The sequence below is a fragment of the Neomonachus schauinslandi genome, chromosome 2 (assembly GCF_002201575.2).
Source record: "Neomonachus schauinslandi chromosome 2, ASM220157v2, whole genome shotgun sequence".
In the NCBI taxonomy this organism is placed as follows: Eukaryota; Metazoa; Chordata; class Mammalia; order Carnivora; family Phocidae; genus Neomonachus; species Neomonachus schauinslandi.
In genome coordinates this window covers 143,364,860-143,387,225 of record NC_058404.1, presented here as the reverse complement: position 1 = coordinate 143,387,225, position 22,366 = coordinate 143,364,860, and the positions used below count along the sequence as shown (strand labels likewise).

The following is a 22,366-nucleotide window of genomic DNA, read 5'->3' as shown; positions in this document are numbered from 1 at the left end:
AATTATATTCACAGATATTTGTTTTGTTTTGTTTTAAATTTAATAGGGGTGCCTGGGTGGCACAGTTGGTTAAGCATCTGACTCTTGGTTTTGGCTCAGGTCATGATCTCAGGGTTGTGAGATAGAGCCCTGCATCAGACTCTGCGCTCAGTTGGGAGTCTGCTTGAGATTCTGTCTCCCTGTGCCTTCCCCTGCCCAAATAAATAATCTTGAAAATTTTAACAGTAGGTATTAGGATATTTCTATTCACTAATCAGTAAACAGATTTTTCCCCCACAGAATTTAGTTTTAAAGATTTTGTTTATTTATTTGAGAGAGAGAAAGAGCGTGTGAGCAAAAGAGCACAAGCAGAGGGAGCACAGAGGGAGAGGGAGAAGCAGACTCCCACTGAGCAGGGACCCCAATATGGGGCTCTCTCTCAGGACCCTGAGATCATGACCTGAGCCGGAGGCAGCCAGTTAACCGACTGAGCCACCCAGGTGCCCTTCTCTCCCCACAGTTTTATTTATATATATATATATATATGTATATATATGTATATATATATATATTTTTTTTTTTTTTTAAGATTTTATTTATTTGACAGAGCACAAGCAGGGGGAGCAGCAGGCTGAGGGACAGGGAGAAGCAGGCTCTCTGCTGAGCAGAAAGCCCAACCCCTGGAATCATGACCTAAGCCAAAGGCAAATGCTTAACCGACTAAGCCACCCAGGTGCCCCTGCCATCATGTCAATGAGAGTGTTGAGGACTCAGACAAGAGTTTGTGACTTCAAATACCCAGTAAATTTATGAATTTTGCTTTAAACTATGAGTTGGCTTCCTTGGTTGGTTTCTGAGATAGTGAGTTGCTAGTAACAAAGTCCCTCACCTCAGGATCCCATTTGAGACACTGAATAAATTAATCCTTTAACTTTGAAATACTGCCCTTTTCCCTTCTGATGGTATAACATAATCATTCCGTCTGCTTCCCTACTTTTCCACTTGCTTTGTTCTTGTTACCCATTACCCACACTTCCGACTATATCCAAATCAGTGCTTAACTTGGGGCCATCTGACCAACTAGGTTATGTAAAGTAGTACTCTCCACCTAATCGCTATCTCATTTCCCTGATTATTTCCCTTGTCATGCTTATCACTTTATCTTTTTAAAATTTATTTTATAGTCTCCTTGCCATTATCTTTTCATTAGAATGGGTACCTTCTATAATGGCTCACTGCTATTCCCCCAGAATAGAATTTTGCAAGGCCTTTCAAAATGTCAAGCACTGTAATAATATTTCTCAAACTGTTTGTGGTGAAAGACCAGTTGCTTTAGTTGTTGGTTTTTGGTTTTATTTTGATTCTTTTTTTTTTTTAACGCAATTCTCACAGACCAATATTTCTGTAAAATACAATAAAAATGAATGGCTGGGAAAATGGAATGACAGTATGCATACATGTACTCATTGCATAAAAACATTAAGCCCTGGTTTTTTTATTAAATAGATACAAAATTAGTTGTTGTAGAAGTTTATAAATGCTTAGTCCCAGTTTCTGAACTGAACTTGTCACAGACCACTGCTTTCTGGTTGCACTGATCATAGCTCCCGTGAGGATGATGGTACTGAATTCTTCAGATACATTGCTCCTTTGACCTTTGTCCTTGCCAAAACCCAGAATATTTGCTAAGATACAGAAGAGTGATTGCGGATTCATGATATCACACTTCAGCTAGCTTAATCACTGCTGCCTTTTGATTTTCTAATTATATCTTTTAAAAAACAATATTTGACTACATGTTTGTTTAAAGAAAAGCTGTAGAAGTTGAATCCCAAACAGTGGCTGTTCCAGACATTTTATTCTTTACAGCCCTAGCCTCTTAAATTCAATTAAGTTCTTTCAGTTATTCTTTTGCCTTATTTATCCCTTCAGCTCTTTGCCCGTTACCACCACCCTAATACTTTTTTCTTAACCTTATTCCTTGTCTGTTATAATGAGCTGACATTTTTTTCTCTCTCTAATCTCCAATTTGTCCTTATTTCTCCACTCCAGTTTGTCCTTATTATCTCAGCTGAGTTAATTCTAAAAAAGTGAGTATGTATTGGGGCGCCTGGCTGGCCCAGTTGGTGGAGCCTGTGACTCTTGATCTCGGGGTTGTGGATTCGAGCCCCATGTTGGGTGTAGAGATTATTTAAAAATAAAATCTTTAAAAAAAAGTGCGAGTATATTATTTTTTGTTGTTTTTATGAAGTACTTACAGAGTGCTGATTTTTTTTTTTAAAAAAATTTGGTGGGTTTTTTTTTTTTTTTTTTTTTTTTGGTAGCTTCTGATTATAGCTTTCCCGAAGTAAAGCTTCAACTCCCTTAGAACAGGGGACTACCCTGGCTGAGCAGTTAAGTCAAAGGCTTATCAGGGTCCTTAGTGGGCTGTAGTGTAAGTAAAACCTATTCATAAAAACTGCATTTCAGTCTCTCCCTATTTATAAAAAAAAAATCTTGCTGTCCATGTAGTTTGCAGCAGTAACTCAGATTCACATTTTTCTGTGTAGGAGGCAACATAGGCTATTAGAGTGTGGGCTTTGGAGTGAGACAGCTACAGCTTGGGTAGAAAGAATCTGAACTGTGCCACCAAACCAGCAGTGTATTTTGGGGTGTATTGCTTTGTTTCTGAGTCTTAGTTTCTTCTGTAAAATGAGTTTCTTAGCTTAGGCATTGCATCAGCTGCCATAACAGAGGCCAGAAAATGGGTCTAACCAAGATAAAAGTTGATGTCTTTCTCCAGCTAAAGTCCAAATTAGAAAGCAATCCCTAGGATAGGGTAGTTCTGCTCCTCAGGGTGGTCCAGTGACCCAGGTGCTGCTTTTTATCTTGTTCTACCATCCCCCTAGGATGCTGCCCTTGTTCGAATTGTTGAAGTTGCCTCGTTACTACCAGGTTCAAGTTCCGGGTTGAGGGAAAGAGAAAAAGGAATGAAGAATAAATAGCTTCCTTTTTTTTTTTTTTTAAGATTTTATTTATTTATTTGAGATAGTGAGTGAGACTGCGAGAGAGAGCACGACTACAAGCCGGGGGTGGGGGTTGGGGGGGTTGGGTATAGGGGGTGGGCAGAGGAGAGGGAGAAGTAGGCTTTCCGCAAGCAGGGAGCCCAACTCGGGACTTGATCCCAGGATCTGGGATCAGGACCTGAGCCAAAGGCAGATGCTTAACCAGTTGAGCCTCCGAGGTGCCCCAAATAGCTTCCTTTTAAAGACAAGGACATGACCTGGAAGGTACTAACAACTCATTGGCCAGAATATAGTCACTGTCTATGCCTAGATGCAAGGATGACTTGGAAAGTAGTCTAGGTAGACAGTCATGTGCCCAGCTAAAAGACCGGGGGTCCTAATAACTGAAAGGAGAAAATGGAAAATGAGGGACAATTACATTGCATTGAGTTGGTTTTTCAAGTAAGGAATAAATGGCATTTATGGTCTTTGAGATCTATAATTTCTGAATATAAGTTAAGCATTCTTGTGCTACAGAATTTTTGCTTGGTAACTATCAACTGAAAAATATAGACGGTGTTTGGCCTAAAACATGGCTAAATCTTTGTAAGGTTTGGAACGTATATAATATGTTTTCCTTTCATTTGGTTTCAGTTGTCTATAAAGAGTAGCAATGTAGCACTTCATTATAGAGAGATCACTTATTTGGAAATTTCAACAATCTGAAATTTTAACAGGAGGTAGTAGGCTTTCCTGTAGCAAAAGTAGAAGTTGCAAGGTTCATGTCCTCAATCTTGATTTCAAGCCTGAGTGGTTTTTTGTTATAGAAAAATTATATTAGTATCTAGCTTAATTATCAAATTCTCGCTCAGGAATAAAATCTGCAAAATTTGAATGGTCTGTTAAAAACATACATGATAGAAGTGACCACCAAAAGCCTGATAGGATAGAAGAATAATACAAATAAGTCATAAGAAGCTTGGTAATAATAGAGTTTGTTAATATTTATTGATCATTTATAGGTACCAGGTACTAGGCAAAGCCTTTTATAGTCATTGCTTCATTTAATACCTAAGACATCCCCATATGTGATATTGGAGGGGACTTAAGTTTAAATGCTAAGAAAGCTTATAATTATGTTCAATTACAAGACAGAGAAGCTTGTAATTAATTTTGGGTTACTATCAGAAATAACTAAAATGAAAAGACCATTTCAGTGCCTGACAGAGGTATCTGAAATAGTTCAATCTAATGATTCTAGATAAATAAGTTGTTCCTATAATTGCTTTGATTCTCATTGGCTTGCAGTATGGTTGACTGCTTTGAGTTTATCTTAAGTTGCAAGAAAGAAAGTTCTGATTAAAATCCCCAATTTGGAAGAAAATGTACTTGGCATTAAAACCCAGGTTTAATAGATAAAAAGCATGTTTATCTTCTTAAAAATAGTCTTGATAGGTGTTTACCCAAACTCAAGAATGGATTTTATTTCTGTAAGTATAAATAGTACACTTCGAAATGGTAATTAATTTTGATATATATATATTTAAGATTTTATTTAACGAGAGAACATGAGCAGGGGGGAGAGGCAGAGGGAGAGGGAGAAGCAGAGTCCCTGCTGGGAGCAGAGAGCCCCATGTAGGGCTCCATCCCAGGACCCTGAGATCATGACCTGAGCCAAAGGCAGATGATTGACTGAACCACCCAGGCGCCCCAATTCTAATATTTTTAAGTTACATTTTGCAACTACCTAAAAATAGTGATTTGCTCATTAATCAGAGCTTATTGAAACAGATACTTTGAACTCATTAGAAAAGAAATATATTTTTAACTAACCTGTAATCTTACATATTCTTATTTTTTCTCCACATTATTTTAGATCAGTTATTATTCCCAGAAATGGTAAATTACTGTAAAAGGGGAAGTTTTCATATTTTAGAAAGTCTCTTTTGGTGTATTGTTGTTGTGTTTTTGTTTTTTTTTAAAGATTTTATTTATTCATTTGAGACACAGAGATACAGAGAGAGAGAGAGAGAGCATGAGCAGTGGGACAGGCAGAGGGAGAGGAAGAAGCAGACTCCCCGCCGAGTCAGGAGCCCGATGTGGGATCGATCCCAGGACCCCGGGATCATGACCTGAGCCGAAGGCAGACGCTTAACCATCTGAGCCACCCAGGCGCCCCTTGGTGTATTGTTTTAATAGAACAAGTATATATGTTTGTATGTGTGTGATATAAAAATTACTTTTTTTGGTTCATAGATATATAATATTAAAAAACTCAAATTAGACCAATTTTGTTCTTGTGAACATGAAATGCTATTTTTTACATTAAAATATGTGCAGTTATAAAGAAGTAATTTTCTGTGCCTGAAATTCCTTCCCCATGTTTTCTTTTCTTTTTTTTTTTTTTAAAGATTTTATTTATTTATTTGACAGAGAGAGACACAGCGAGAGAGGGAACACAAGCAGGGGGAGTGGGAGAGGGAGAAGCAGGCTTCCCGGTGAGCAAGGAGCCCGATGTGGGGCTCGATCCCAGAACCCTGGGATCATGACCTGAGCTGAAGGCAGACGCTTAACAACTGAGCCGCCCAGGCGCCCCCTTCCCCATATTTTCTGATGAACTACTTATCCTTTAATTCTTGACTCAAGCATGGCATCCTTAATATACCTTTTTTTTTTTTTTTTTTGGTTAAGATTTTATTTATTTGTCAGAGGAGAGAGAGAGCACAAGCAGGGGGAGCTGCAGGCAGAGGGAGAGGGAGAAGCAGACTCCCCACTGAGCAGGGAGCCCAATGCGGGGCTCAATCCCAGGACCCCAGGATCATGACCTGACCTGAAGGCAGATGGTTAACCGACTGAGCCACCCAGGCGCCCCTTAATAAACCATTCTTTTTTTTTTTTTTTTTAAAGATTTTATTTATTTGACAGAGAGACACAGCAAGAGAGGGAACACAAGCAGGGGGAGTGGGAGAGGGAGAAGCAGGCCTCCCGCGGAGCAGGGAGCCCGATGTGGGACTCGATCCCAGGACCCCAGGATCATGACCTGAGCCGAAGGCAGACGCTTAACGACTGAGCCACCCAGGCACCCCTCATAAACCATTCTTAAGCAGTATCTGTCTTAATCTGTTTGGGCTGCTATAACAAAAATATTAGTCTGGGTGGCTTAAACAAGCAACATTTATTTCTCAGAGTTCTGGAGTCTGGGAAGTCCAAGATCAAGGCATTGGTAGACTCTGTGTGCTGAGAGGCCAGCCTGCCTTCTGGTTCACACGCAGACATCTTACCGTGCCCTCACTTGGCAGAAGGGGGCACAGGAGCTCTCTGGGGTCTCTTGTATAAGGGCACTAATCCCATTCATGAGGGCTCCCCCCTCACAGCCTACTCACTTTCCCAAAGCCCTATTTCCTAATACCATCCCATTAGGGGTTAGGATTTCTAAGTTTGCATTTTGGCGGAACATAAACATTCAGTCTCTAGCAGTTTCACTTTCAGGTAGAATTGACTACATTTTCTTTTGTGCCCCAGCTTTATCCAGCACATACTTATATATCTTTAACTTGTTATTATACTTTATTTAGGGGACTGTCTTTCTGGGCAAGCTTGTTGTGGCCAGAGACCATATCTTATTTTGGTTGGTGCAACAACAAATACATGTGTACTTAATGTGTGTGTATTGACTGAGTGATGACTGTGCATTCTAGTTTAAAAAATTTGGACTTTATAAGCAACAGAGAACCAATTGATATTTTTTATTATGCTAGCTTATTTTTATCAATTAAGAGCTGGTTTCATAGTATTTTGATCAGAGTGAAGATAGCATCTTTAAAAGATGAGTTCAGTCAGTTATGAAAATATCCTAGAAATTCCAATAAAACATAAACCATTTCATTTTACTCCATTATTCTTTTTTGTTTATAAAGGTGATACCTGTTTTATCAAAATGTAAACATGAGAAATAATGTAAAAAAAATGAACATTTCCGGCAATCTACGAAAAAACAATATGGTACAGTCTTAATTTTTTCTATATATATTCACATTGTTTATTAATGGTATTTTAAACCAGAATGAACTAATGCTAAACATACTGCTTATAGGTTTTTTTTTTTCCCACTTAAAGTATCTTGGACATCTTTTCATATACGTAAAAATGGATCTGCTTCATTCATTTCATCACCCACATAGTCTGTGTGTACTATATGTTAATTAACTGTTCTCTGATTGATGGATGAACCTTTGTATCCCCCCCACCCCACACTTTTTTTTTTCCAGTAACTTGCAGGAATTTATTGCTTACAGTTCTGGAGGCTGGAAGTCTGAGATCGGGGTGCCAGGCCTCAGACTGCTTATTATACTCCTCTGTGGCGGACGCTGGATTTCCTTTTTAGCTATTAAAAGTACTGCTACAAAGAACATCCTAGTATAAAATATTGTGTAATTGTGGGGGTGTTTTTAAAGGCTAAATTCCTAGAAGTAGGAATGCCTGGCTAAAAAAAGGGTATGAACATTTTAAGTTGTAATAGTTTTTGCCAAATTGCAGCTTTTTTAGGTTACTTTCCCTATAATAGAATATAAGCAAGTTAATCTATATCCTTACCTATCGTGGATAGTTGTTCTATCTTTTTTTTTTTAAGACTTTATTTATTTAGAGAGCATGCAAGCAGGGGGGTGGGCAGAGGAAGAGAGAGAATCTCAAGCAGACTCCACACTGAATGTGGGGCTTGATTTCAGGACCTGAGATCACAACCTGAGCCGAAATCAAGAGTCAGCACTTTTTTTTTTTTTTATGATTTTATTTATTTATTTGACAGAGAGACGATGAGAGAGGGAATACAAGCAAGGGGAGTGGGAGAGGGAGAAGCAGGCTTCCCGCGGAGCAGGGAGCCCAATGCAGGGCCTGATCCCAGGAACCCGGATCATGACCTGAGCTGAAGGCAGGTGCTTAATGACTGAGCCACCCAGGTGCCCCAAGAGTCAGCACTTAACCAACTGAGCCACCTAAGTGACCCAGTTGTTCTGTTTAAAAAATCATTTTATTGGGGTTCCTGGCTAGCTCAGTCCTTAGAGCGTGTGAGTCTTCATCTCAGGGTTGTGAGTTTAAGCTCCACAGGGGTGTAAAGATTGCTTCAAAATCAAATCTTAAAAAAAATAAAAATCATTTCATTAAAGTATATAGAAAAGTATGCATGTCAAATAACCTCACAACCTGAACACACCCCTAACCAGCACCCAGATCAAGGAACAGAACATTACCAGAACCCAGAGTCACCTTTGTGCTCCTGTTCAGTCACTGCCTGTCTCCATGAGTAACCACTATTCTGACTTCTAAAAGCACAGTTTAGGGGCGCCCGGGTGGCTCAGTCGTTAAGTGTCTGCCTTCGGCTCAGGTCATGATCCCAGGGTCCTGTGATCAAGCCCTGCGTCGGGCTCCCTGCTTGGCAGGAAGCCTGCTTCTCCCTCTCCCACTCCCCCTGCTTGTGTTCCCTCTCTCGCTGTGTCTCTCTCTGTCAAATAAATAAAATCTTTTAAAAAATAAAATAAAAAAAATAGAAGCACAGATTAGTTTTGCCTGTTTTTTTTTATTTTATAAAAATGAAATCATACAGTATTTGTATTTGGTACTATTTTAATTTTAATCTTAGTCTTATAGGTAAAAATAACCTATTTTAACTTGTATTTATCTTACTAACAACTGAGGTTAGCTTTGTGTATATCTCGAAGCTTTTTAAAAAAATTAACAAGGCTCAAATATTAGCATATTTAAAGCACAGAAAGTTCACTGAAAATAAAAACAAAGCAAACCGCCAAACTCTAGGATTACCATCATCTTGAGGCAATATTCCTAAAGCTAAGCTTCTCCATCAGCATCAAGTAGATTTCAAGTGTCCACATTCAACAAATAATTGAAGAGTTTCTAGACATGGAAGATCATATTTTGACACAAATCTTTATATACGTTGACCAGAGATGAGACTGAGGCTAAAGTTCAAGCCCTGCATGGTACTGGGACTCAGTACTCCATGGGAGATGTTCGGAATCTCATATATAGAACTAGTGCTTGGGTTTGGGGCTAAGAAAAAGCAGAAAATGCCTATAAATGATTTCCTATTCATACTAGCAGTTATAAACTACCTAGAAAAAATTAACAAAAGTTGTACAAGACCCAAGCAGAGGAAACTACAGTCATACTTAGGAAAATTATTTTGGGCCTAAGAAATCCCTTAAGATGAGAGCAACAGGCCTCATGTTTTCAAGAGATAATTATGTAGTTTTTCTAATGAGAAAAAAAACCAGTTGTTTAATAAAGAGAAAGTTGTACTGTTAGCATTTTGGAAAGTCAGTGTAATTATTATGAAAGTAAATGCAACTTAAGGTAGAATAATTTCTAAATGTGAGCAGTTAGAATGAATAAAATCAAAAAGTAAGGCTAGGCTTGGTTATACTGTATCTGCAGTATGAAGAAATGCAAATCAGCATAGTAAAGACTTAGAAATCTTGCGGTGCAGAAGCCTATTTAATTTTGTATGACCTTGTGTTTCCTGCTGCTTCTGTGATCATTAGAAATCTATTAATATCTTCTGGGACGCTAGAAGTCTGCAGAACATAATTTGGAACACACTATATGTATTTAAACACCACTAATTCAGATACGTAGGGTACAAAAGTGTGACTGATATGCCAAAGTACTATTTTTAGACTCTTAGTAAGAACTGTCATTAAAGAGTAATAACTTAAAATAATAACTGTTAGAACTTAAAAGGACCCGAGTATCATGGTTTTAAAAACTGTTCTTTATCAGATGTTTTCAGATATTTTCATCCAGCGCACCTGGGTCGCTCAGTCAGTTAAGCGTCTGCCTTTGGCTCGGGTCATGTTCTCAGGGTCCTGGGATCGAGCCCTGAATCGGGCTCCCTGCTCAGCAGGGAGTCTGCTTCTCCCTCTCCCTCTACCCCTCCCCCCTGCTCATGTGCGCATTCTCTCTCTCGCACGCACTTTCACTCTCTCAAATAAAATCTTTAAGAAAGCCAAATATTTTCATCCAGTCTGTGGTTTACCTTTTCATTCATTTTTTTTTTAAATTTTAAGATATGCAGTTAATTCTTTTATCTGTTACAATTTTTTTTTTTTGAGAGAGAGATAGAGCGGGGGGGCACGGGGTGTGGAGGTGGGAGGACAGAGAATTTTTTTAAAAGATTTTATTTATTTATTTATTTATTTATTTATTTATTTATTTATTTATTTATTTGAGAGAGAGAGGGCGCACAAGCAGGGGGAGCAGCAGAGGGAGAGGGAGAAGCAGGCTCCCTGCTGAGCAGGGAACCAGATGCGGAACTCAGTCCCAGGACCCCAAGATCATGACCCAAGCCAAAGGCAAATGCTTAACTGACTGAGCCACCCCGGTGTCCCAAGAGAAAAGCTTAAGCAGGCTCCATGGTCAGCATGGAGCCTGACACAGGGCTCCATCTCATGACCTGAGATCATGACCTGAGCCGAAATTAAGAGTTGGAGGTTTAATCAGCTGAGCCACCCAGGTGCCCCTCCAGATTTTTTTTAAATGCAATTTTACATACATAGTTTGGTACTTTTGCTTCAGTGGGCTCATAATTTATATCAAGTTTTACAACTTGCTTTTCTTTTTATCCCCACTGTTTATTATCATGGTATTTACACATCAGTACAGTTAATTGTTTTGAATAGTTACATAGTATTCTATCAAAGAATGTATGATAATTTAGTTTTTCTTTTTTTTTTTTAAAGATTTTATTTATTTGAGAGAGAGAGAGACACAGCATGAGAGGGGAAAGGGTCAGAGGGAGAAGCAGGCTCCCTGCTGAGCCAGGAGCCCTATGTGGGACTCGATCCCAGGACTTCAGGATCATGACCTGAGCCGAAGGCAGATGCTTAACCAACTGAGCCACCCAGGGGCCCTAGTTTTTCTTTTGACGCACAGTTGTTTCCAGTTTTTTTCTATTGTAAATACCCAAAGGTTTATTTTAAAATTCAGCTTGATGGGAGCCTGGGTGGCTCAGTTGGTTAAGCGACTGCCTTCGGCTCAGGTCATGATCCCGGAGTCCCGGGATCGAGTCCCGCATCGGGCTCCCTGCTCAGCGGGGAGTCTGCTTCTCCCTCTGACCCTCCTCCCTCTCATGCTCTCTGTCTCTCATTCTCTCTGTCTCAAATAAATAAATAAAATCTTTAAAAATAAAAAAAAATAAATAAAATTCAGCTTGAACTTTAATTCCTGTTAAGGAATTAAAAGCTTTTATAATAGAAGCATTTCATCTTTCTAGATCTTGAGGCACACTTAAAATTTTTGATATATCAGTTCTTGTTCAAATACTTAGTAGAAACATTAGGGTGAAGTTTAAATGTAAACATGTACTTAAAATTTTTTTTATTTTATTATTTTTTAATTTTTAAATTTTTTTTTCAAGATCTTATTTATTTACTTGACAGAGAGAGAGCGAACACAAGCAGGGGGAGCAGCAGGCCGAGGAAAAGAGAGGAACAGGCTCCTTGTGAGCAGGGAGCCCAATATGGGGCTCGATCCCAGGACTCTGGGAACATGACCTGAGCCGAAGGCAGACCCTTAACTGACTGAGCCACCCAGGCGTCCCTAAAAATTTTTTTTTAATAACTTCCCATCTTCTACCATAACCCTGCTTCCCTCTTGGCTCAAACAGTTGTAAATGGCATGTTTCGAAAGCTCTGATTCTACTAATGATTTCTCCTAATTCCTCAATTTATATGACTTAGTTAACTTCTCTTCCACCACTTTTCTTTTTCAGGAGTCTGTGAAAAATCTTTCTCTGAAATAAGATTATAAAACCACCTAAATAGTTATTTAGATTTGTGAGAGACTATTTCCATGACATCCCATTTGTTGATTTTTTTTTTTTTTTCAAAATTAGGTGGTATAAATTTAGGGGGGAACTTTATGTTTCTTTTTTGTTTTTTTGGATTCTGTTAATGCTATTTCATTTTTCCATGACAGATTCAAAAGCTTTGTGACAGAGTGGCTTCATCTACTTTACTAGATGATCGAAGAAATGCTGTGCGTGCTCTCAAATCATTATCTAAGGTCAGTAACGCTTTATCACTTACTAAGTTTATTAAGTTGGACATTAGTTACTTTATTTATTTTTTTAAAGAGTTCATTTATTTATTTGACAGAGAGAGAGAGAGAGTGAGAGAGGGAACACAAGCAGGGGGAGTGGGAGAGGGAGAAGCAGGCTTCCCGCGGAGCAGGGAGCCCGATGTGGGACTCGATCCCAGGACCCTGGGATCATGACCTGAGCCGAAGGCAGACGCTTAGCCACCCAGGTGCCCCCAGACATTAGTTACTTTAACAACATTTTTCTTTTATGCAGAAATACCGCTTGGAAGTGGGTATACAAGCTATGGAACATCTTATCCATGTATTACAAACAGATCGGTAAGTCTCTTTTTAATGATTTTTCTCCCTAATTTTTCTTGCAATTTTAATTAATTTGTTTTAGAATTACTATTCTAGAAATGATTAACTTATTAAGGTTATTAAGTTTTTATTGTCAGTTGTTGTTTCAATAAATATTGGACACAAGGAGCAAACCACTGTGCTAAGCATTGAGACAGACATAATCTCAGGGGTTGAAATCTTTCCATTATATAAAACGAAATGAAGTGACTTCTCATTAAAAGCTGAAGATTTGGGGTTTGAATTGGGCAATTGGATGTTCTGATACTCACTTAGATGTACTCAAATATACTATTCTATAATACAGTATACATATTATTATATATCAGTTATCCAGACTTGCTTTTTTGGAGAAATAAACTGGACCAATAGAGTGAAGTGTTAAATCTGAGCATGTCCTAAGAGACATGTTAAATCTGAGCATGTCCTAAGAGAAAGGTCACTCAGCCTATTTTTATCTTTTTCAATTTCTCTTTAAGAGATTTTATCTGCATTTTTTTTTTTTAAGATGTATTTATTTTACAGAGAGAGTGAGTGCACATGCAGGAGGGAGGGGCAGAGGAAGAAGGAGAGAGATTTTTTTTTTTAAGATTTTATTTATTTATTTGTCAGAGAGAGAGAGAGAAAGAGCACAAGCAGGGTTAGTGGCAGGCAGAAGGAGAGGGAGAAGCAGGCTCCCCGCTGAGCAGGGAGCCCAATGTAGGACTTGATCCCAGGACCCTGGGACCATGACCTGAGCCGAAGGCAGTTGCTTAACTGACTGAGCCACCCAGGAGCCGAAGGAGAGAGATTCTTAAGCAGACTCCATGCTCAGCCCAGAGCCTGATTCAGGGCTCTATCTCACGATCCCGAGATCGCCACCTCAGCCAAAACTAAGAGTCAAGCACTTAACCGACTGGGCCATCCAGACACCCTGCATCTTTGGTTTTAATTAACAGCTGTGCATGGATAGCTTTCAAAAATCTTACCTCTAATTAAATATATATTATAACCTTTAACTGCTCAGTGGACATTTTTACCATATCAAGATATCTCACAGATATCTCAAATTCAGAATGTTCAAGAGTTAATTTATCTCTTGTTTTCCTGCTCCTAACTGCCTCCTCCCACGATCTCCTTCAACTGCCTTTTGACCCAAGTCCAACCTAGTTGGTATTGCCTTTCCATTCAGGCAAGAAACTATAGGATTCGTGCTGAACTTAGCGCTCTCCTTAACCCATTACACTCATCTAGACCAAAACCCAGCTGGAATCCATGAATTTCTCCCGATTTCCTTTTTTAATCTTTAGTTCTGGCTCAGTATCAATCACTGAAACCATTTTCAGAGCCACTATATTAGTTATCTTTATTATTATTATTGCTTTTGCTGTATAACAAATTACCTCAAAACTTGGTGGCTCAAAATAATCAATATTTATTATCTCACACTTTTTGTGGATCAGAAATTCAGCAGTGACTTAGCTAGGTGGTTCTGGTTCAGGGTCTCTTATGAAGTTGTAGTCAAGATTTCAGCCAGGACTGCAGTCATCTGAAGGCTCGGTTGGGAAGATCTGATTCCAAGATGGCTCAGTTACTTTGCTGATGGCAGGAGGCTTCATTACCTCACCATGTTGCTCTCTTTATAAGGCTGCTTGAGCGTCCTTATGATACGGTAACTGGCTTCTCCCAGAACAGGCAATCCTAGAGACAGAGCAAAGAGAAAGCCACAAGGCCTTTTAGGACTTAGTCTCACAAGTCACATACCATCAATTCTACCACATTCTGTTTGTTAAAAGCAAGTTAATAAATACAGCATATGCCTAAGAGGAGAATTAGATTCTATCCCTTAAAGGATCTGTATCAAAGAGTTTTTGAACATAGTTTAAAACCACCACTACCTCCAAACTGTATTCTTTGTCTCCATTCAGTCTATGCATTATAAGTCTGATGTATAAACCTTTTTTTACTTAATGCATTTCAGCAGCTCAGTGCAATGTGAAGTCTAAGTTGTTTTTTTTTTTTTTAAGATTTTGTTTATTTATTTGAGAGAGACAGAGAGCACAGCAGGGGGAGGGGCAGAGGGAGAGGGAGAAGCAGACTCCCAGCTGAGCAGGGAGCCCGACTCGGGGCTTGATCCCAAGACCCTGGGATCAGACCCTCGAGATCATGACCTGAGCCCAAGACAGACTCCCAACCAAATGAGCCATCCAGGCACCCCTGAAGTCTAAGTTCTTAAACAAAGCAAAGCATATAAGCTTTTTAAAGGTCTTGGTATTGCCTGTCTAACCTCAGAGCCTCTTTTTCAGTTATATTTCAGCAATGCCCAACTGCTTGTTCATACCAGTTAGGACCTTTCCTCTTCTCAGACAGTACAACCCACATTGACGACCTTTTCAAAGCCAACTAATTCTAATGCATTTGAATAAATGCATTGGATATGTTAGGATTATCTGTTTTATTGACATCATAGTGAGTAACTGTGGTAGGCAAAATAATAGCCCCCCAAGGATGTTCACATCCTTATTACCACAGCCTATGCATGTTACCTTAGAGGGCAAAAGGGACTTCACAGATGTGATTAAGGACTTTGAGATGGAGAGATTATCCTGCGTTATCCCAGTGGGCCCAGTATAATCCCAAGGTTTCTTAAAAGTGGAACAGGAATGCAAAAGAGGTCAGAATGAGGTGATATGGAAGATCTGCGCCTGTCGTTGCTGGTTTCAAAGATGGAGGAAGGGGGTCTCTAGAGAACTGCAAAAGGCACAGAAACAGATTTTCCCCTAGAGCCTATAGAAAGGAAGGCAGCCCTGCTGAGACCTTGATTTTGGTGTAGGGAGACCCATTTCGGACTTCTGACGTCCAGAACTCTTAAGATAATATATTTGTATTGTTTAAGCCACTAAGTTTGTGGTAATTTGTTATAGCATCAATTGAAAACAATTACAGTAAACTAAAGTTAGTTATCTGCTTTAAATAATATTCCAGGTTAGAGAAAATGGATCCTAGATCAAAAAAACTTCAGTGTGATGATTATACATACATATAATCTATAATTTTTCCTTTTTATTCTATGTACACCTTTTCTCACCAAGTCTTACAAAGTTAGTAATGAAATGACTAACATCTCAGTATGGAAAATAGAATGTTATCTGTTATGGAAAGTGATTGTCATTTTAAGTGCCCAGCTGAGAATGAATGTGTAGATATTAGATATTCTTTTTTTTTTTTTAGATTTTACTTATTTATTTGAGAGAGGGAGAAGCAGGCTCCCTGCTGAGCAGAGACCCCGATGCGGGACTCAATCCCAGGGATTCCTGGGATTATGACCTGAGCTGAAGGCAGACGCTTAACTGACTGAGCCACCCAGGTGCCCCGGTAGATTTTGAAAGCATGATGGATGATGATGGCATTTAGAGTGGAAAGCAATAGTGAGACACAGGACACAAAGATTCAGTGAATATGAAGAAGTGATTAGGAGTGATAAATGAAAGCTAAGATGATGGACAAAGTGGATCACAACCAGATGTAAATCTCAAATGAAGCAGGCTTTAAAAATTATTATTTATAAAAAATATTATTATTTTATCATTTTGTTTTTGAGAAATTTTGAGGAACATCTTTTTTTTTGAAGATTTTATGTATTTATTTGAGAGAGAGAGAGAGAGTGAGAAACAGCATGAGAAGGGAGAGGGTCAGAGGGAGAAGCAGGCTCCCCGCTGAGCCAGGAGCCCGATGTGGGACTCGATCCCAGCACTCTGGGATCATGTCCCAAGCGGAAGGCAGTCGCTTAACCAACTGAGCCACCCAGGCGCCTGAGGAACATCTTTTAAGAGAATATTAAGGAACTGGGAATAGAAAGAAATTTCCACAAAATGATAAAGAGAATCTATGAAAATCCCAGAACATCAGATGCAATGGTGAAAAACTGAATGCTTTCCACCTAAGATCAGGAACAAGATCACGATGTTCCCTCTAGCCACCTCTATCCACACTGAAATTGAAGTTCTAGCTAAAGCAATTGGGCAAGGAAAGGAAATAGAAGGTATACTGATTGGAAAGGAAGAAGTACACATAAGAAATTATGTAAGAAATTACACATATTCGGGGTGCCTGGGTGGCTCAGACAGTTAAGCATCTGCCTTCGGCTCAGGTCATGACCCTAGGGTCCTGGGATCAAGCCCCACATCAGGCTCCCTGCTGGGCGGGGAGCCTGCTTCCCCTTTCCCTCTGCCTGCTTCTTCCCCTGCTTGTACACTCTCTCTCTCTGTCAAAAATAAATAAAATCTTGGGGCGCCTGGGTGGCTCAGTCGTTAAGCGTCTGCCTTCGGCTCGGGTTATGATCCCAGAGTCCTGGGATCGAGCCCCACATCAGGCTCCCTGCTCGGCGGGAAGCCTGCTTCTCCCTCTCCCACTCCCCCTGCTTGTATCCCCTCTCTCGCTGTCTCTCTCTGTCAAATAAATAAATAAAATCTTTAAAAATAAATAAATAAAAATAAAAATAAATAAATAAATAAAATCTTAAAAAAAAATTACACATATTCACAGATGATATGATCGTATATATAGAAAATCCTTAGGAATCCACTAAAAAACTATCAGAACTAATAAATTCAGCAAAATTGAAGGATATAAGCTCAATATAAAAAATTATATTTCTATACACTAGCAATAAACAATCAGTAAATGGAATTAAGAGGACAATTCCATTTAAGTAACATAAAAAAGATTAAAATACTTTGACATAAATTTTACTAAAAAAGTACAAGAATTGTTCACTGGAAACCACAACACATTATTGAAAGAAATTACCCGAGACACAAATAAATGAAAAGACATTCTGTGTTCATGGACAGAAAGAAGGAATTATTATTAAGATAGTAATACACCCCAACTTGATTTATAGATTCCATCACTATAAAAATCCTAGTTGCCATTTTTGCAGAAATTAACAAGCTGATCGTAATGCACAGGATCCAGGATAGATCCCAAACTACCTTGAAAAAGAACAAAGTTGAAGGGCTCATATTTCCTGATTTTAATACTTACCACAAAATGATAATAAACAAGACTTTGTGGCACTGCCATAAGGATAGACATAAAGCTCCACAAAATAAAAAGGCTAGAAATAAAACCTAACATTCATTTGAACTGATTTTTGGCAAGGATGGAAAGACCATTCAGTGGAGAACAATTTCTTCAACAAATGGTTCTGAGACAACTAAGTATTCAGTTTATACCATACACAAAAATTATCTCAAAAGGGATCAAAGAGGAGCGCCTGGGTGGCTTAGTCGGTAAGCGTCTGCCTTCAGCTCAGGTGATGATCGAGCCCCGCATCGGGCTGTCTGCTCAGCAGCGAGTCTGCTTCTCCCTCTGCCCTTTTCCCCCCTGCTGTGTTCCCTCTCTCACTGTGTCTCTTTCTGTCAAATAAATAAATAAAATCTTTAAAAAAAAAAGGGGGATCAAAGACCTAAATGTAAGAGCTAAAGCTATAAAACCCTTAGAAGAAACATAGGCATAAATTGTCAAAACCTTGGCTTAGACAATGGTTACTTAAATATGACACTAAAAGCATAAGCAAGGAAAGACAAAACAAGATAAACTGGACTTTGTCAAAATTAAAAACTTTCATGCTTCAAAGGACCCTATCAAGGAAGTTAAAAGACAACCCATAGGATGGCAGAAAGTATATGCAAATCATATGTTTGATAAGGGACTTATATCTAGAATACATATATAATTCAACAACAAAAAGATAAGTAACCCAATTAGAAACCGGCAGATGGGGCGCCTGGGTGGCTCAGTTGGCTTAGCGTCTGCCTTTGGCTCGGGTCATGATCCTTGGGTCCTGGGATTGGGCTCCGTGTCGGGGAGCCTGCCTCTCCCTTTCCTCCCTGCTCGTGCTCTCTCTAGCTATCTCTCTGTCTCTCTCTTTCTCTCTCAAATAAATAAATAAAATCTTAAAAAAAAAAAAACAGGCAAAGGATTTGAATACAAATTTCAACAAAAAAAGTATACAAATGGTCAATAAACAGATGAAAAGATGCTCAAAATAAATAGCCAATAAGGAAACACTAATCAAAACCAAAATGAGACACCAAGCTGCGCTCACTAGGATGGCTGTTAAGGAAAAGAAAAAGGGGACAATAACAAATATTGCTGAGGAGAAACTGGACCTTCAAACACTGCTGGTGGGAATATAAAATGGTGCACCCTCTGTGGAACTTTGGCAATTCCTCAAAAAGTTAAACATGGAGTTACCACATGACCTGACGGTTGCATTCTTATGTATAAAACATGTTCACACAAAAACTAGTACGTGAAAATTCATAGCAGCATTGTTCATAACAGCCAATACAATGAAAATAGCCCCAATGTCCATCAACTGACAAATGGGTAACAAAAGGAGGTATATCCCCTACAATGGACTATTGAGCCATAAAAAGGAATGAAATACTAATATGTGTTACAACAGGGATGAACCTTGAAATATTGTTCTAAGTGAAAGAAGCTAGACACAAAAGCCACATATTACATGTTTCCATTTATATCAAATGTCCCAAATAGTCAAACCTATAGACACCAGGCGGCTCAGTGGCTGACTCTTGATTTTGGCTCAGGTCGTGATCTCAGAATTGTGAGATCAAGTCCCCCGAGTTGGGCTCGTGCTGGGCATAGAGCCTGCTTAAGATTCTCTTCCTTCTCTCTCTCCCTCCACCCGTCCCCCTCAAAAAAAACCCCCAAAAATCTATAGACACAGAAAGTAGATTAGTGGTTGCCAGGCACTGGGGGGGAGGAGGGTATAGGGAATGATGGCTAATGGATACGGGGATTTCTTTTGATGTGATGAAAATGTTCTGGGTTTTGGGGCACCTGACTGGCTCATTCCGTGGAGCATGCAACTCTTGATCTCGGGGTTGTGAGTTCAAGCCCCGTGCTGGGTGTAGAGATTGCTTAAAAATAAAAGTTTTAGGGATGCCTGGGTGGCTCAGTGAGTTAAGTGTCTGCCTTTGGCTCATGTCATGATCCCAGGATCCTGGGATGGAGCCCTGCATCAGGCTCCCTGCTCCGTGGGGAGCCTGCTTCTCCCTCTGCCTGCAGCTCTCCCTGCTTGTGCTCTCTCTCTCTTTCTCTCTGACAAATAAATAAAATCTTTAAAAAATAATAAAAAAATAAAAGCTTTAAAAAAAAAGCAAAAAGAAAATGTTCTGGATTTAGATAGTGCTGATGGTTTCACAACTCTGTGAATATACTAAATCCACTGAAATGTATACTTTAAAAGGGTGAACTTTATGGTATACAAATTATATCTCAATTTTTATTTATTTATTTTATTTTATTTTTTTAGATTTTATTTATTTATTTGACAGAGATAACAGCAAGAGAGGGAACACAAACAGGGGGAGTGGGAGAGGGAGAAGCAGGCTTCCCGTGGAGCAGGGAGCCCGATACAGGGCTCGATCCCAGGACCCTGGGATCATGACCTGAGCCGAAGGCAGATGCTTGATGACTGAGCTACCCAGGCACCCCTGTATCTCAATTTTTAAAATTACTATCTAGGTGTCATGGTTTGGAAACAGTGAGCAATTAGACAATTTCCAGGCTCTAAGTGTAGGACTTAAGAAAATGAGCAGTCTCTCCTCAATATGACTATAAAAGAAGCAGACCCATGGATGGACAGATGGAGAGTTTCAAGCCATGTCAAGAAAGGAAGCTTTCTGATGCAGCCAAGGATGAAGGAGATGCAGTGGAAGAATTCTGGGAGTGTTAGTTGGAAAGCCAGGAGAAGCATAAAACAGTAATGAAGAGGGGCGCCTGGCTGGCTCATCCCATAGAGCATGTGACTCTTGATCTCCAGGGTCATGAGTTCCCCAAGCTCAAGGTTGGGCATAGAGTTTACTTAAAACAACAACAACAACAAAGCAAACAAACAAAAAAACAGTAATGAAGATGAGACGTGGAAGGAGATGGCTGCAGAATACAGACCTTTCTTTGCACTCCATGAAGTTAAAAAAAAATAACTCCAAACACTTTGAAAACAGAAAGCAATAAGTATCAGAGGCAAATGGAAAGGGAATTTAATTTAGCACAAGAAAGGGACTGAAACACAAGAGGGCTCATAGAAGCTTAGCTTTGTTGTCTTAAGAGGCACAATAAAACACCAAGCAGCCCCTAACATGATACAATTATGATTTCACACATTCATTAGCTAATAGTACACCCTATTTCCAAGCATGGTGCTTGGCACATAGTAAATGTGCAGTAAATGTTTTTAAAAATCTGTTTCTTAACCTTTATCTCAGGAATATCTAGGGATGCCTGGGTGGCTCAGTCGGTTAAACGTCTGCCTTCAGCTCAGGTCATGATCCTAGGGTCCTGGGATCAAGTCATGCATTGGGCTCCCTGCTTGGCAGAGAGCCTGCTTCTCCCTCTGCCCCTACTCCCCACTGTGCTCTCTCTCTCAAATAAATAAATCTTTAAAAAAAACAAAACAAAATTTTTCTGTGAACAACTACAATCTCATACTCCCTGATTTTATAAATAGTATTTTTACCATAAGTTTTTTGTTTTGTTTGTGTGTTTGTTTGTTTTTAGAAAATAAAGTATAGATCAGGGAAACAAATTCTAGTAGTCCAACCAGGGATAACACTGTTAAATACATATCTCACAAAACATGTATATAAACATAAACACATACCCATAAAATTACCTGAGTTATACCAATTTTGCTGGTTTTATTTTTTTTTAATTTTTATTTTTTTTTAAGATTTTATTTATTTGATAGAGAGAGAGACAGTGAGAGAGGGAACACAAGCAGGGGGAGTGGGAGAGGGAGAAGCAGGCTTCCCGCTGAGCAGGGAGCCCGATGCAGGGCTAGATCCCAGGACCCTGGGATCATGACCCGAGCCGAAGGCAGACGCTTAATGACTGAGCCACCCAGGCGCCCCAATTTTGCTGGTTTTAAAGTTGAATTTACTTTACAAATTTATTTACAAGTTGTTTTTTTTAAAAAAAAAAAATATATATATATATATGCACACACACACACACAGGAATGTATATGTATTTTTTGCTAAATGGGGCCATTCTATACATTAATTTTTATATTTAATTTTTTCTGCTGGCATTATATCAAGGGTGTTTTAATTACTATGTCATTAAACATTCTTTAAAAACACTGTTTTTCATTGCTGCTATACTTTTTTTTAGTATTATACATTTAGGTTGCTTCTAATCTTCCACTATTATAAGTAACCTTTATACGTTCTTTAAGTTTGTACTCTGATATTTTCTTAGTGTAGATTTTAGATTAATGTTTTATACTGTCTTGCTAAATAACTGTCTAAAAATGGTCATAACAGTTTACACTTCAGCAGTGTGTAAGTGTAATAATTTCTTTTTTCCAGTTCGGATTCTGAAATAATAGGTTATGCTTTGGACACACTATACAATATAATATCTAATGATGAAGAAGAAGAAGTAGGTAAGTTTCTTTTATTATGTTTTCTTTTTTTTCTTTTATTGTGTTTCTATACATAAAATAGCATATGCTATATATCGTGGAGTTGTACCAATTTTGCTGGTTTTAAAGTTGTATTTATTTTATGAATTTATTTATAAGGGTTTTTTCTTTTTTAACCAGTAAGGAAAGACAGGCTTAGTCCCAGAAAAATATATTTAAAATGATTGCTTTGTATGTTATTTAGAGATGGAATTAGAGTCTTCTTTTTTATAAAATACTTTCTTTTTTTTTTTAAGAGTTGGATGCTTACAGAGCACCTAGGTGGCTCAGTCGGTTAAGCATCCAACTCTTGATCTCAACTCAGGTCTTGATCTCAGGGTCATGAGTTCAAGCCCTGCATGAGGCTCCATGCTGGGCGTTGAGCCTACTTGGAAAAAAAAAAAAGACACTTAGTCGACTGAACCACTGAAGCACCCCTTTTTTATTTAAAAAAATACATATATATAAA

The 22,366-nt window shown here is 38.8% G+C and overlaps 1 protein-coding gene across 2 annotated transcripts in view; it reads left to right on the top strand.

Annotated features, from left to right (window-relative positions):
* Nucleotides 1-22,366, top strand: part of USO1 (USO1 vesicle transport factor) — a 91,400-nt gene that overhangs the window by 12,405 nt on the left and 56,629 nt on the right. For both annotated transcript variants that reach the window (XM_021702330.2, XM_021702329.1), the window contains exons 2-4: nucleotides 11,955-12,041; nucleotides 12,331-12,395; nucleotides 21,803-21,879. In XM_021702330.2, coding sequence (XP_021558005.1) covers nucleotides 11,955-12,041; nucleotides 12,331-12,395; nucleotides 21,803-21,879 — 229 coding nt within the window. The remainder of the gene's footprint in view (nucleotides 1-11,954; nucleotides 12,042-12,330; nucleotides 12,396-21,802; nucleotides 21,880-22,366) is intronic.